The sequence below is a fragment of the Mytilus trossulus genome, chromosome 1 (genome assembly GCF_036588685.1).
Source record: "Mytilus trossulus isolate FHL-02 chromosome 1, PNRI_Mtr1.1.1.hap1, whole genome shotgun sequence".
NCBI classification, from domain to species: Eukaryota; Metazoa; Mollusca; class Bivalvia; order Mytilida; family Mytilidae; genus Mytilus; species Mytilus trossulus.
Genome location: NC_086373.1, coordinates 51600110 through 51616231, shown reverse-complemented (window position 1 = coordinate 51616231; position 16122 = coordinate 51600110). Strand labels below are relative to the sequence as shown.

The window sequence follows — 16122 nt, the reverse complement described above, 5'->3', positions numbered from 1 at the left end:
AAACTGCAAAGTTTGTACTCTTCCTATTAACGCCTAAAATATATTTGCAGAATTTAATATGAAGTTTTTCACAAAGTATCCTTGAGTAAATTGTATCCACTGTTATGTGTTCTTTTTTTAAACGTGCAGTAAAGGGATTGAAATATCCCCAAATTTCACACCCATATAAAAGTATAGGCTTTATTGTATGGTCAAAAACATGAATTGCATTTTTAACAGTAGGATTATGCACTAAAAAATCATTACATAGTTTGAAGTATGCTTTTAAGGCTCTTTGGTATAAATCATTCTGAGCATATGAAAAAGAACATGATGCATTAAATTGGATACCCAAATATTTATAATTAGATACACACTCCAGCTCATCTTTGTTGAAAATAAATTTTTGAGAGATATGTCTGCCTGCCTTGTTGAATATCAACACCTTAGTTTTTTTAGTATTTATATCTAAGCACCAGTCATTGCAAAAATTATGAAGTTCATTTAATTTCTCTTGTAGTCCTTCAGCTGAGTTAGATAAAATTACAATGTCATCAGCATACATAAGGCAATGAATGAGTTTGCCATCCAGCATAATTGGATCTCTGGTTTGTGTAAAATAGTCTGGAAGGCTATTTATAAATATTTTAAACAAGTTAGGACTCAAGTTATCTCCTTGTTTAATTAACACCAAGCTTTGTTTGAAAGAATTCAGTTATTCTATCATGTATTTTTATACAAGATCTAGTTTCAAGATACATATTCTTTATAACGCTATAAAACCTTGAACTAACCCCAATCTCTAACAGCTTAATTCTAATTCCTGTATGTATTACTTTATCAAAAGCTTTATGAAAATCAACAAAGCAAGCAAACACTCTCCCATCCTTAGTATTACAGTATTTATCAAAAATACATTTTAAAACAAACATATGGTCAGATGTTCTTGCCTTTCTTGTGAAACCTATTTGACAATCATTAATTACATTATTTTCTTCTAAAAAACTATCCAACCTTATATTAAGTATACTGTTAAAAAGCTTACCAATTGCATTAGTGATTGTTAGTCCTCTATAATTATTTGGGTCAGTGACTTCACCTGACTTATGTAAAACTGTAATATAACCTTCGGTCCAATTTCTTGGGTATAAACCATGAGACAGACAAGAATTAAATATTTTTGAAAGAGACGATAGTAAAACATTTTGACTGTGTTTAATCATATTGTTTGAAATGTTATCCAAGCCTGGTGATTTGTTACAACGTAGTTTAGAAATGGCAAAAGAAATTTCTTTCTCTGTTATAAGTTTATCAAGATTATTAAAACAAACATTTTTTTCAAGATTATCTAGTTTTTTTTCCAACTTAGCCACTCTTTCTTTGAATGACTCATGTAATTGATATAATACATTGAAATGTGAAACCCACACAGATGGTGCCACAGCAGAACTATGGTCCTTATTATCATTATTTTTTAAATCATTAATTAACTTCCAATAAGATTTAGGATTATCATCATGTAGATTCTGTAACTGCTCAACAAGTGATTTTTTATATTCTTTATACTTAAATTTTCTAAGTTTAGAATATTGCTTATTAAGCTTATAATAGTGACCTCTCACTAATGGGTCATAAGGAAATTTTGAATATATTTTACCGTAACTTATTAATTTGTTTCGGAGATGGTACAAATCTCCATCAAACCATTTTTTTGTCTTTATTTTCTTATTTCTTAGTTTATTTCTTTTTAAAGAATCAGTAGCAGCAGACAAGAAAATATGTGATAATTCTGCTGCAGCCTCATCGACAGAGGATTGAGACTCTTTAATTATACTTTTATTAAATGTATTAATTTGTGTTTGTATATCTGGTAATAATAGAGCTGTCTGAAAGTTTGTAGGTGATTCATCTGACCATATGAAATTTGGAGATTTATCAAACATATTAATATTACAATCATTATCATCAACAGTAAATTTACTTGACATTTCCCATTCCAGTATACAATGACAATCTGAAATGGTAGGCATAAAAGTTGTGAACATAAAAATATAAAATTTGATCCAGAATACTCTCCGACACCATCACATAGTCAACCACACTACTGCCGTTTGGCGTATAACATGTGTACTTTCCAAAAACATCCCCTAGGACTCGACCATTTAGTATCCTTAACTGGTTTAGAATACAGAGATCTAATAGACTCTTTCCCCTTGAATCAATTGTTGTATCACTGCTTTGTCTTTTTATATAGTACTTTTACTTGGTGTTCCTGATAAAGGAAGCTTATACGGAGAGAAGAAGACTACATACTACCCGGCATGCATGCTAATCATACACTTTAAAGTGAAAGTGAGGCCAATCGGAACTACTCGGCCTTTCTGGATTGTACTGCATAGCGAGAATGGCCGAGTAGTTACGATTGAAAGTGAGGCATGCTAGACTACCCGGCATGCATGCTAATCATACACTTTAAAGTGAAAGTGAAAGACTAGCTGCTGTAGAGTGACAAGTACGTCATCATACAATACATGAGGTAAAAAAATCCTGTTTTGAGTTTTCTCCAATGTCAAAATTAAATTTAAAGTGGGAGATAAAGCAGTTGTAATATGAATGTCAGAATTAGACAATTCACAAATGGCATTTACAATGCAGACTGAGTATTTAGTGTTTTAAAAAGAAAAAGAGGGGGGTTCATATGTCGCCCAATATTATCTGAAAAACAATTAATGAATATTGATTAAAACTTTACACACTTCTAAGTTATATTAATATTAAGATCTGTATACTTTTTGGTGATGATTCAAAATTTAAGTAAAGAGGTATTGAGTGTTTTGTAAAAAAAAAAGGGGGGTCACATGTCGCACTGTACATTTTTTGTACATGTATCTCAAAAACTGTTAATGATTTTTGCTTAAAACTTAAAACCCTCCTCAGTTATATTATTCTAAACATCTGTTTACTTTTTGGCGATTGACTTCGATGTCGCAAAATGGCTGAAAAGTCATATTTCCCAGAAGATAAAAATTATCGTTTAAATGTAGATTAATTGTTTCCATATTTTCATTTAGTTAAAAATGAATTAATAAAAGTTGAATAGAAATGGTTGTATAAAATATAAGGACTTACTCAAAGTCCTGGATGTCAGTCGGCAATGTAAACAATCGTCTGCCGGTAGATATTGTTTACATTGATTATGGTACGCAAAGTGAAAGGTTTTAAGAGTAAAAAGCAGACGGAGCGGTTACGGAAGGTCCTACAGGGTCTAGTAGATCGGAGAAGGGAAAGATATACAACAGATGGGAAGTATCTTTCCGTTTTCAAGGACCATTCTTAATGGTAAACGTCGCGGAGCAGTTGTTTTCAACTTCTACAGAAACTTCCTGGTCTATGGGCAGACGCATAGTGGAACTTGGTGTACTTGCAGAGGGTCTGTCCGGTTGCAAAAAGTGTGGACTACCTCTGCAGTTGACGCATGCATCTGGTATTTTGACATATGGATTGTCAGCTATTATCAAGGTAAAAATTCACAGACATTTATATTCTTTCTCTTTGTATGAAGAAGATGTTCCTTAAGGATAAGGGGAACTGCCCACCTTCTTTTGCACATGCTCTTTCTCTTCAAATTCATAAACTTTAAACAACCAACCTTTAAGTGATCATGAAAAATGTGTTTTTCTAGTGGTTATGGTGCCCATTTTTATTAATGTTGAACCACTTATCTTTAGAATTTTTCAGCATAGCAACCCCCTCTTTTTTGGACAAGAATTTGATTTTTTTTAGGAGAAGTATGACTAGCCTTGTTATTGTTTACAAAACAATTCTCATGATTTTGGGTTTTTTTCATTTGTTCATATCCTTCTCCTTTTTTATAGATTTTCATCCTTCCTTTTTTATCCAGTTGTTCATTCTGAATTTTTTAGTCAAGACACTTGTCTTACCTTTTTTCAAATTATATCCTAAAAATCAAATGGTAGCTTCCTAATACTTGGTTATGGTGGAATCTCATCTTTTTAAGTGACCTTCTATAAAGGTTGGGTCTGTGACTAAAATAATGCATCTATTCAATGCATGTGTCTGACAAATGGACTGCATCAGGATTTAATACTTGTAAAAAATCAACAACTCTACCAAACACAGTATCTTTACAGTAAATTTTGTTTTGTTTTGTATTTAATACATACAGTAAATATAAAAAAGAAGATGTGGTATGATTGCCAATGAGACAACTATCCACAAAAGACCAAAATGACACAAGCTAATGGTAATAATTTTGAAAACTATTATTAATCTTTTTTTGCAGTCACTTAATTTTTGTATACTTATATATTGATGTACAAAAAAGACTTGTAACATAAAACAAATCATTTGGGTTAAAGATACATTAAAACTATTAAAGATGGTGCTTAGTTGAAAATGAACAAACACAGCTTATGGGGGCTCAGGTCAGGTAATAAAAATAAAATGACTCTTTGTCAATTGCTTTATTCTATAAAGCTTACAAGTAAAAAGTAATAACAATCATTTAAAACCCAATAGTATACACAATCTGCATAGGCAAACATTGTTTTTACTGTTGATAATGTATAAAACACACTGCATGTAGTAAGTACATATTGCATTACATTAAATTGTAATGAATTTTTAAGAATATTTTTTCTTGACATTTTAGATACCATGTTATAATACCAGATGTCTTCACATAAACAATGTTGCATCTGGGAAAAGACATAACAAGATATGGGATGCCAACACCAAATTAGCTACAGGTATTTTTAGTGAACAACCAGTTGAACCACTGTGTCTAAAGTCTAAATACAATCTTGCAAATGATAACTAGAGCAAATTATCATTCCCCCTTGTAAAAATGTCTAGAGGCACACAAATATGCGTGCAGTATCTGATGACAACCACTTTAATTACAGGGTGATCATGACTTGGGATATGTACATAATGTTTATATTGAATATTTATATGCTTACTTAAAGGGAAACTTCGCAAAAAAATCAAAAATTGATATTATGTCCATTCTGTATAAAAATGCTCAAATTTATAAATATTAAAGTTTTATTCCGCTAGATAAGAGATCACCATCGATTTTAAATTTTGAGTATCAGTTCTCTGCCTTCCGCCATTTTGTTATCTTGTCCAAATAAAAATCACGATATGTCTATAAACCACAAAGAAACAAAACTTCAGTAACCGATGTAGTCTTAATTATGTGTCGATATCTTGTCAATCGTACGGTTGTTTTATCTGACTAACTAACTTGATACGGAAAATGTTCTTATTTTTTTAATAACCATATAGTCTGTTATTTTTAAACTGTTAATATTGGAATTAGTTAAAAAGTCAAAGTTCAAATCATAAATAAGTGTTCCGTGAAAATTGTTTTCGAAAATCTAATTCGTTCATAATTCTTTAAAGTAATATACTTAGTCTTTATTCAAATAAATTAGGATCTTCGCTCCACTGATCACCCGCATGGCTTAAGGTATTACTCCCAAAGGTATTGTGAGGGGTGTAAGGTGACACGTCCAGGTATTCAAGCGATTTCCTGTCGGGCTTGCAAGTTCATGCATCGTTTCACTTCTGTAGGTATTGATCAGTGTACACGGCCGATAACTTATAACTTTCCATTTTGAACTATCAGGTGCATGTATAATATACATCTCTGTCTTGCGTGTCCGAAAGTGATATAATATACTAGTCATTACTTAACTCATACGCTTGATTATAAATAAAATTTCTGGTCTAAAGAATATTATTTATAAAAAAAAAATGATACAAAAAGAAAAAAAAAAAAAAAATTGAAGATATACAAATATACGTATTTTTTCCAAGAGTTAATTTGGGAAAATCAGAGACATATAATTGTATTATATGTCTCTGGGAAAATGTAATATTTACTCGTTGTCAATAGTAAAGGACATAGTTGGATCATTCCAGAAATGTTGATTAAAAAAATGTGCGCATTTGTCGACGATTCGTTTATACGCCCGGATAGAAAGTTACGGAACTACAGCGCAATTTAAAATATATACATGTATACATTGAACATAAGAAAGAAACATACATTTTGTGCAAATTGGGGTAAAGGTTTTGTAAATAGACTAGTCCACGTATACCAACAGTATGTAATCATCCAATTCGATAGACTATTGTATACCAAAAGAAGGAGAAGAAGAGGACCAATTTGATTTAAATACAGGTTGATCTATAACTTGCTTTGGTTCATCGAAGTTATGAACATAGTAAAATCACAGATTTATATATCAATTAGATTGTTCTCGAATAAAGAAAGAAATTCGTCATCACCACAATTGTTCCGACATATGCAACTGGACGTACACTAATAATCCCCGAGGGATGTGAATATTTTCTAGGAAAGCTATTGAGTATTAAAGTTTCAAATCATTTTCGGGATTTATTTTCTTTCTTGATATTCAATGACAGCAAATTTAAAGAATAAACTGCTTGTCAGATATTTGTCCGCTTTAGGGGTATTCTTGCCAGTTGAACAGACTTATAATTACATTCAAAAATAGGGAAAGATGACATTAAATTCGTTGTCTTTTGTTTTTAAACATCTTTGGTCAAATAGTTATTAAGTATTATACGTTGTGAGACGAAGACTATTTTAATAGACCGATTATGATTAAATTTGGTTGACGTTTTTCACACTTGATAAAGAATATCTATTCGTAATTTCAAGAAGACCTTAAATTTGCTGTCAATTTTTTAAAACTTCTCAAGTAGAAAAATATTTTTTCTTTATTCGTTCATATTATATTCCGCTTCGGTAGAGTTATCTTCAGTGAGTTCCAGTTATTAATTTATACGTGGCTTTTAAAAAGTCTAAATCTAAGTGTTCTCATTCATTTATTTGCCTAATAAAGACAAATAAAAATACTTTGGTAAAGCTATTTATAATTTCTAAGTTCTCCTTTTTATTAGACATCAATCAAGGACAAAAGGTGTAAATCATTTCAATCGGACATATGATTTAAGTTTCCCGTCTTTAACCGAAAATTGTGTATTTCTTAGTAAATTAACTTATTTGAATTCAAATAAATAATAGCACCAAACATAATTAAATAATTCCACGGCGATCAATTTTTATTTGTCACCAACTTGAATATATATTTTAAATATGTGTATTGAATGCTCCCTTGTCTTATAATTCACTGATCCGAATAGATAGTCACACCTGGCAAGGTGTGCCCGAGAGGCGTGGTTAAATACCGAAGTGCAAATAACAATTTACCTTTCAACAAGCCATCTACGAGTATTGCCACAGAACCGTGAATACACACATCGTATCAACCAAGTCATAGCAGAGATAGTAAAAGGTCATTAAGAGTACACCAACATATTGTCTTTACAGATTATTGTACTTCACTTTGTTCACCTTATCAGTCCGAAAATATATTAATTAAAAACAAATTTATAACTTTTTGTGTTGTCTACAAAAATAATTAGAATATATACGTTTAACATAGAAAATTTATCTCATGAATATGTACAATTGAACGCCTGTGCGTTTTATCTTCTTATTATCGGGTGGTTATTTAGATAAAGCATAAGTTATCGGCGCGCTTAAGATTACGTTAAAATATGATTAAAAACCAAGACTTTTAATGATTGTATTTTAAATCCCGGCATGCAAAAACCAGGAGAAAACGTCACGACCTACAGGAAGTAGTTAATATTTTTTCATTAAATATTAAATTTCTCCTTTATTACTGCACATATAGCGATAAAACTTTGTGAATATATATATTATGTCATAATGAACATATTTAAACCATAAGTAAAAAATCGTGAATTTTCCCTTTAACTGTGAGATGCTGATTTAAATGGGGTCGAGTGGTTTATTATATAGAGAACTACTGGAGCATGACAATTTCTGGAACCGTAACTGTCTGTAAATTCAAAAAATTATGCAAGATTTTAATTAATATAATAACTCAATTGAATTATTCATTATAATAATTATATTGAATAATTCAATAATTGAGTTATTATTGCAGTACATGTATAAAAAAACTTTTACACTATATTTTTGTCACAAAATGCAACTTATCCTGTTATAGTAATACATAATATTGATTAAAATTTCTGAAATTAAACCTGCTAAGTAATTTGTCAATATTCAGAATTGTTTATTTTATATGCTGCTATTACAAATTAAGCCTTTCAAAGTTAAATTTTCTCTTTTTAATTTTAGCTATGGTACATACTGGAATTGGAGGGAGACAAGTCAACACATTCCTCACAGCTCTCAATATACCACCTGTGAGTAATACATTACTCAGTGCAAGGCAGAAGGAATCGGGGGGTGCTATAGAGACTGTTGCAGAGAGCACCATGGCTGTATGTCTATCTGAAGAACTAGATATTACCAAGAAGTAGGTGCATATATGATCTAGCTGAAATCTTTTTATCGTATAATGCTTGTGATTATACTGCATGTATATAAACAATGACGTGTAAACAATTCAAATTTGTATTGAAGATTGAAGGTACATGTAATGTCATAAGTATAAGACTTAAAAGTATAAGAATACAATTATGCCGTGTTTCAGTAACGTTATATTCTGTGTGTGATTTCGAACACTATTATCGCCCTTGACAATAATCTACCCTCTCTTAAAGAAAGGTAAGACATGCATGTCATTTAAAAAAAGGTTTCTACCGTACAATGTTAAGGAAACAAGATAAACCCTGTCAATTCCAAATAGTAAAAGGGAGTTCATCAAACATAAGGGTAGTACATGTAGGCCATAACTGATTTTGCATTTTGTTTGAATTCTTTAAGTTGAGACAAATCAATATTTAGCGAGAAAATTATAAAATTGGATGTTTCTATTACAGCTCTAGTTTTTATTATCTTTGTTTTGTTTTTTCAGTAAATCTGATAGGGATGAATTGATTGTGAGTGTGGATGGAGCCTGGCAGAAAAGGGGAAGATGGTTTTTTTATAACTTGTTAAGTAAATATATTGCTTTTCGAGAAGAAAAAAAAACTAAAAATCAAATTGATAATAAAGTGTCACTGGCTGCACTATTTTCAAAAATTAAATAAAAAAACACTAAATCATTAAAAATTGATCCCTCAAATGCCCTAGATTAAAAATATCCCTATATCAAAAACAGAATCTTTTAATTTTGTTCTGAAAATTCATAATCCATACTATAACTTATTGTACAAGTTACGGGGAAAAATCAACAAGGCAGAACTGCCTCATTGGCCGAAACGTCTTGTTTTCACAAATTACAATTTTCTAGGTCCATACCACAAGTTATATACTAAGATCTACGAGTCATCTACTGGATTGGTCCTGGACAGATTTACTTTTATATTTCATTCACTGTTATCTGTTATTATCCCTTTTCAATTCCTTGTTATCTGTTTTTCACCAAATCAATTCACTGTTTTGCTGTTAATGGGGACCCCCTTGCCCCCCCCCCTCAATTAAGATTGGAGTCGAGTGCACCCGTTTGAACGGGATTCAAACTAACAACCTCAGTGTTGACTAGTCTCGATTACCCAGACGCATATATCTAAATGTTGACTGGCTAGTAACTTCTTAATTAACTCAGCCACCGTTGCCCATACTGTGACTTGAACGGATAGTTGTCTCATTGGCGGTCATACTTAACTAAATCTTCTTATATTTAGCCTTCAGTAAAAATAAAACAACACCACAACACTCCGTTTACCATAAGTTTGTTTTAAGAAAAGAGATTTGACCATAATATATAATGATAGACTTTGAGAAATAAAAATGCAACATTCAGAGTTTTGATACCATTTAAGTTTTTTGTTTCGACTATGAGGAAACATTCAGACCTCCAAATTGAGTGTCATGCTATAATACTGAAAGTGTGTACGATCAAAACCAAGCTTCATGTTAACGTTGGGGTTCGAGAAATAGGTGTAAGTATGTTTGTTAGTTGATGTTTGTTAAGTTGTTGAAAATCATGTTTTGCTATTACTGCTTGAACAAATATGGATATAAAAGAGAAACTGTATCACATGTGCTTTCAAATGACTAATGTAGAGTTTGGCTCGAGATTTTAAGTTCGAGAGTTATTTGATGATCGAAATGAATTTTTAAATGCAAGTTTATTGACCTATTTGATATTTATACAATCTTCATATCTTAGGATACACATGTAAGCCTAGGCCTCAAAACTGCAAAGCATGACAGACTTTTATCTGAGCAACATTACATGCTAACATATTAATAAAAGCTGGTTAAAAGAAGATCTACAAATGAATTTAGGACATTAAGGTATGTCAACACTAATTTCAAGTTTTTTTTACAGTAAAATAAATATTCTTACCGCATGCAAATTTTCTCATTTTCGGTTTTACTATTTATATTTCCTATAAAGATGATATACGTTCAAAACATTTTAGTTGAAACAAAGAGATTACTATATAGTTTAATCAAATTAATATTTTTCAATACTTTAATACGTGAGAATGGTCAGTTTAAAGCGATTATATTTTAAATTAATCTAATTTTAATTTGTAAAACATAAACATTGCCAAGTTAAAATTAAAGCTGTGGTTTTGATTCGGATATGGTCTCAAGATCTTTTTAATCAATTCAATAAGAATACATGTATCTGAATCGAAATTTATAAAAAAAAGGAAAAAGCATGTTATAATTCACATTTGGAAATGTATTTCATTACTCGCGCATGGGACTCCAAAGAATATGAATAAAATTGAGCTGCATTCAGGTTTACTTCAATTTTATACAATATAAGTTTATAAAGTATTAAAACGTTTAAACCCACTGCATTTGTTTGAACCCGTTAGGAACATGATCAGGGGTTGTCGTTTGTTGATGTGGTTCAAACGTGTTTCTTGTTTCTCGTTTTAATATAGAATATACCGTTGGTTTTCCCATTTGAATGGTTTTACATTAGTCATTTTATTGGGGCCCTTTATAGCTTGATGTTCTTGTTAACCAAATCTCCGTGTTGAAGACCGTACTTTGACCTATAACGGTTTACTTTTACAACTTGTGACTAGGATGGAGAATTTTCTTATTTTCACTTATACCACATCTTTTTATATCTATTACTCTAGTATGGTCAACTTTGTCAATGGCAGTTTAATTCAACTTGTAAATTAAGCGCTTGAAACAAATATCACTGTAAACATCAATTTGCGCGAATTCAACTTTATAGCACTGTCTTTGGCACTGTCTGCCATTTTTCTTGCTTAGTTATTTTTACTTTATAATAAAGAGCTTTTAACAAAAGTTAATTTTAATCCACACATGCTGCACGAATTTAAATGCATCATACAACGTTTGAAAAGTGTGTTGATGTCAATCAATGTGTATGGCACGGTCCTCTCTAGTTTTAGTACAACAAAACATTGTCACTTAACTGAAACAACAGATTTTAAAACTTAAAGTAAAGTTGAGGTCCAAATTTGCGTCAGTTGAAATTGACTCTTTTTGGGATTCTTTTATTCAATCTCAAGTGTTGAGATTCCCATCTATACATAAGGCTCTAACAATGCACACTATTGTAGTCAAATATTATTTCCCATTATCTTTAATATTAACTTAAAGATAGGTTTGGAAATATCATGAGTATGTATGAAACATTCGTCACTGGACGTTTAGCAAGCAAAATTCAATCAATCGACCAATCATAAAATTGAGAATGGAAATCATGAATGTGTCAAAGAGCGAACAACCCGACCATAGAGCGGCAGTCGAAGGCCTCCAATGGGTCTTCAACACTGAAAAAAAAAAACGCACCCGGAGGCGGGCGTCATCTGCCATGGCCCCTAAATAAAAATGTGTACTAATTCAGTGAACATGGAAGTTTTTGTAAAAAAATCTTTTAAAACAAAGAGCAGACGACATACAAAAATACATGTACTTACATCATTGTCCATACTGTCACCTAACAATCCCATTCTCAATCTTAATTCCTGCATTCTGGGAATAAAATAAACGTAAATGCTTTGAAATAAAATGAGACGTACATGTATCTCTTGAAATATACGGAACGTGTCTTACGAAGTCAATTTACCAGAAGTCTTTATTATAGTAACATGAAACCTAAGATTATTTGTTAATATTTGTTGATTGATGATAATATTAAGCCTAAAATGCAGTGCTGTTTTGCTATGTCAATATTTAGAAGTGCTTATCTAATCGTTTGTGTACACTATATTGAAAGGAATATTGGAATATTATTGATTTACAGACATTTTTATTCTTCGGTAAAGTTTTAAAGAGTTTAAATTCTATTTGAAAATCAACCGTTTGAAAGAACTTCATTTTCGATGTTTATTTAACAGGGAGTTCAGGTCCTGAGGTTAATAGTTTGTTTCTTCGACGCTAATGAGAGTTTACATGTAGCAATTATGATCTCAAATTACAATGCATCAACAAAGATCCAATGCTTATTTCAGTTACTTCATACATTGAGGATCTATAATTTATACTTTGAATTTTTGACGATATATATTTTTAAGATTTTTATTCGTCAACACATTTATTAAGACTAACAATCCTACCCTTTTCAGCTGATAATTTAAGGGTCGTAGTGGGTACCTCTTTTTGGTATCACATCGTTAAAAATTCGATTGGCTACGATCGTTGATGTCACTCTGACGGACAATTTCGATCCTTCCCTTATGTTTATTTTTTCTTGCCTACTTGACATCAAATAATGTCAACAAGAAAACAAATATACTTTTTAACTCAGGAAGGAAATGTAGTAAAGATAACATTTTCTATTGTAAGGTCCGATTAAGCAATTGCATTAGAAAAAGAATCAATTGATACATTTCAATTTAAAAGCAAAACTCGTAATAACCACTGTTATCCTGCAAAGTAAAAGGTACATGTAAATAAAAAGAGGTAAAAAATAATTCTAACGTAGATATAGGAATAATAATACATAAAAAAAACTTTTGAGACAATGTTCTTGTGAAAAATATATTATAAAAAGGTGGACGCCATTGGGTCCTTATTTGAAAACAAAGATATGTTTAAAGATTCATGATATAATGTCGCACTCTTTTTAAAAACATCGTATTTTACATTTAACAAATTACCATTTAGCCAAAGCGGGATAACTCCAGCTCTTTTTTTAGTAGTTACTTGCTTAACGTCCATTGACAACTATTTCATTTCATATTCAGGACGAGAACAAAATATATAAATACAATAATAAGTTCCGTAATGCATGTCGACTAGGATGCAGCCCTGAAACAAGGTTCCTAATATGTGTAGATCAAGGCATCATCCTACACTGGATATTATAATTAACTATTCCGATTGGACAGAACTGTGTTTTTATGAACGAGACAAGTTTAATGACAAATTACAACTATCAAATCAAGAAAACATACTTCAGTCATGCAAATGTTTGCTTGTATCAATCGGTTTCCAAATGTGCTGATAAGTATATAGGTAAATATACTATATACAATGTATATAAATTTTTAATTCTTCGTACTATGAATATTATTTATTTTGTTAAATCCATTCTCCATTTAAACTGTATACCTTACAGAACAATTATTTTCATTATCTGTTTATATTATTGTAATTGCAATTGGTGGATTTTTTCAAGGTTATTGTCATTTTACTGAAATTGTTTAACATCTCACAGCGCTAAACTACTGTTGCCTTTAATAAGTCACCTTTTTTTTTAACTGATTTTTTATTTTCATTGATCATATTTATTTTTTCAGTGCATGTTCACTTGTGTTTTGACTTTTGATTGACTTCAGTTATTTCAGTTGATATTTTATAGTGCATCTTTCTATGTTGTGATGTTGTTTCAGATAAGAGTGAAGGTTGGTTCTTATTAAAACGTTTAAACCCTCATGTGTTTGCACATGTCCTAAATCAGTTGTATGTAGTAGTTGTCGTTGGTGGATGCAGTTTATAAGTGTTTCTCGTTTACCGGTCTTTGAAATATATTAGACAGTTTGAATGGTTTAACACTTTTTTAAGGCCCTTTATAGCTTGCTCTTCGGTGCTCTGTGTTAAAGATCGTACTTTTCCCTAAAATTGTATCATTGGCACTCATACCACTTCTTCTTATATCTATGAATACATATTTATCAACAGACAAATTATCAAAAAAATGTTTATTTGATATCAGTGAACATCACGAATTCTTTTATGAATGATGTGAGTTACAATTATGTCTATATTGATCGTGATGTGATTGTTTTTATGTCACTTGCAGGAGCACCCAGAGTCACATTTGCAGGTTGTTGGACCAGTACAGTCGCATCCACATGCACAGGTACCTAAAACATAATAAAACCTCATTTTAATAGGCATATCTAATATAATGTGTATATGTTTTATCAGATTATTTTTCTTCTGATTGATTTATATTATCATAAGCGCTTTTCTATAAAATGAAGTAGACGTATTTTTGTATCATGATGATTCTGGTCATTTAACAAGGAAATATACCGAAAAAAATTACAACCTTCTGTAAAATGAGTCATAAAATCCATCATAAATTATACATCTTAAGCAGTTACTGCACAGAAAGAGAAAAAAACATGCGGTTGTTTAAAAGTTTACTTCTTAAAATATTAATTCTTTTAAAATCTGTAAAATGAACAAACCTGAGCATTTGCAAACAACTTTACATCCGGAACATCCACAGCCACTGTCACATTTGCAGGCGTCTCCACATCGACAACATTTCCCGCTGCATCCGGTTCCACAGATACACACGTTTGCTGCAAAGTAAAAGCAGACATATAATAAGTGAAGTCAACTGACTATGGCATACCGAATCTTATAACTTTCAATTGTATTACATCAATGAGAAATATTTGAAAATTGTTAGAAAGCGGTTTCCCCTAAAGTTAGTTTTTAAGATTATGATTATGAAAATGAATATTCTGCCTCGCTAAGGCCATTGGGAAAGTAAGCGTGGGTAGCAACAAATAAATGTTCATTCTGCAAAAATTCGTTCTGGCCTCCCCTAAAATAATAATAAACAGTCGTTCCTTATGCGCAGCAGTAATAAATAAGCGAGACCAGGGAATAAAGGGGAGACAACAGAACACATATAAATAGGATAGTGTACATTTGTATTTTAATTTCATTTGCCAACTTCTTACGCATAATTATCTCACAACATACATTGATCGATTTTCTTGTTTCTTTAATATATCAAAACAAATATCAATATTCTGCAAAGAACTGTTTTACAACATCATGAATACAAATAGGCCCTATATCCTGCCTTACTTTTACAATAATTTTAACGAGAATGATTTTTTAGAAATTATAACATAAGTGAACTCATCAACATTTGTTTTGTTTTCAAGACGCAAGATCGGGTTGTTGTCTCTTTAACACATTCCCCATTTCCATTCTCAATTTTACATTATTTAAAGATAAAATTGTAAGCTACTTACTTTCAATGCAGTTACAAGGTCCAGGCATTTTATTCGTTGAAGCTGGTCTGCTTAGTAGATCTTATTAATATGCTTTTACTAGTATGGGTGGTGTCTGGTAGTATGTCGATTTTTATATAGCTATTTCAGAAAATTCCGTGTGCAAAACCTATGTTATCGGAGGTCAGACATAGTGTATATTATGCCATATATCATTACTTAACAAAGACATGGTTCAAATTAGCGAAAATAATTAAATCGATTTACATTATTCTACATTTTATTTGTACTTTATTCTTAAGGTATTACTACATTTAATAACAAGCATGTATGTCGAACAACATACTGATCCTTCTGGAGAGCCTCATGTCAAAATCCATATTCTACTGCGTCATAACATATCAATAAGTTTCAACCGGATTTTTTGCACACGCTGTATGACTGGTGATGTTTTGCACACAGATAGATATTTTAACACGTTACCTAACACACTAATAAATAAGATATATAAAACTATGTCACAATGATATTTAATACAAGGAAGGATAAAAATATCTTTCCTACACTGACATAGCAAACATGCTGTACTTTTAAGTACGGATCGATAAATCTTTTCAGGATTGATATTTATCCTCCAATTTATATTATAGTTTTATGATAAGTTAATGTTGAAATTAGACACCTTTTTCGATACATTAGTATTTTTTATAACGTCTC

At 31.1% G+C, this 16122-nt stretch overlaps 2 protein-coding genes across 2 annotated transcripts in view; one reads left to right on the top strand and one right to left on the bottom strand.

Moving 5' to 3' along the window:
• LOC134727030 (metallothionein 20-II-like) overlaps positions 1–15879 on the bottom strand; it is a 108924-nt gene extending 93045 nt beyond the window's left edge. The window contains exon 1 of the mRNA XM_063591421.1: positions 15427–15879. Coding sequence (XP_063447491.1) covers positions 15427–15454 — 28 coding nt within the window. The 5' untranslated portion in view covers positions 15455–15879. The remainder of the gene's footprint in view (positions 1–15426) is intronic.
• On the top strand, positions 3316–13925 carry LOC134686394 (uncharacterized). The gene is made up of 5 exons (XM_063546069.1): positions 3316–3498; positions 4652–4748; positions 8210–8390; positions 8892–8974; positions 13819–13925. The coding sequence occupies exons 1-5, from the start codon at positions 3316–3318 to the stop codon at positions 13923–13925; spliced, it is 651 nt and encodes a 216-aa protein (XP_063402139.1).
• Positions 15880–16122: the final 243 nt, after the last annotated feature.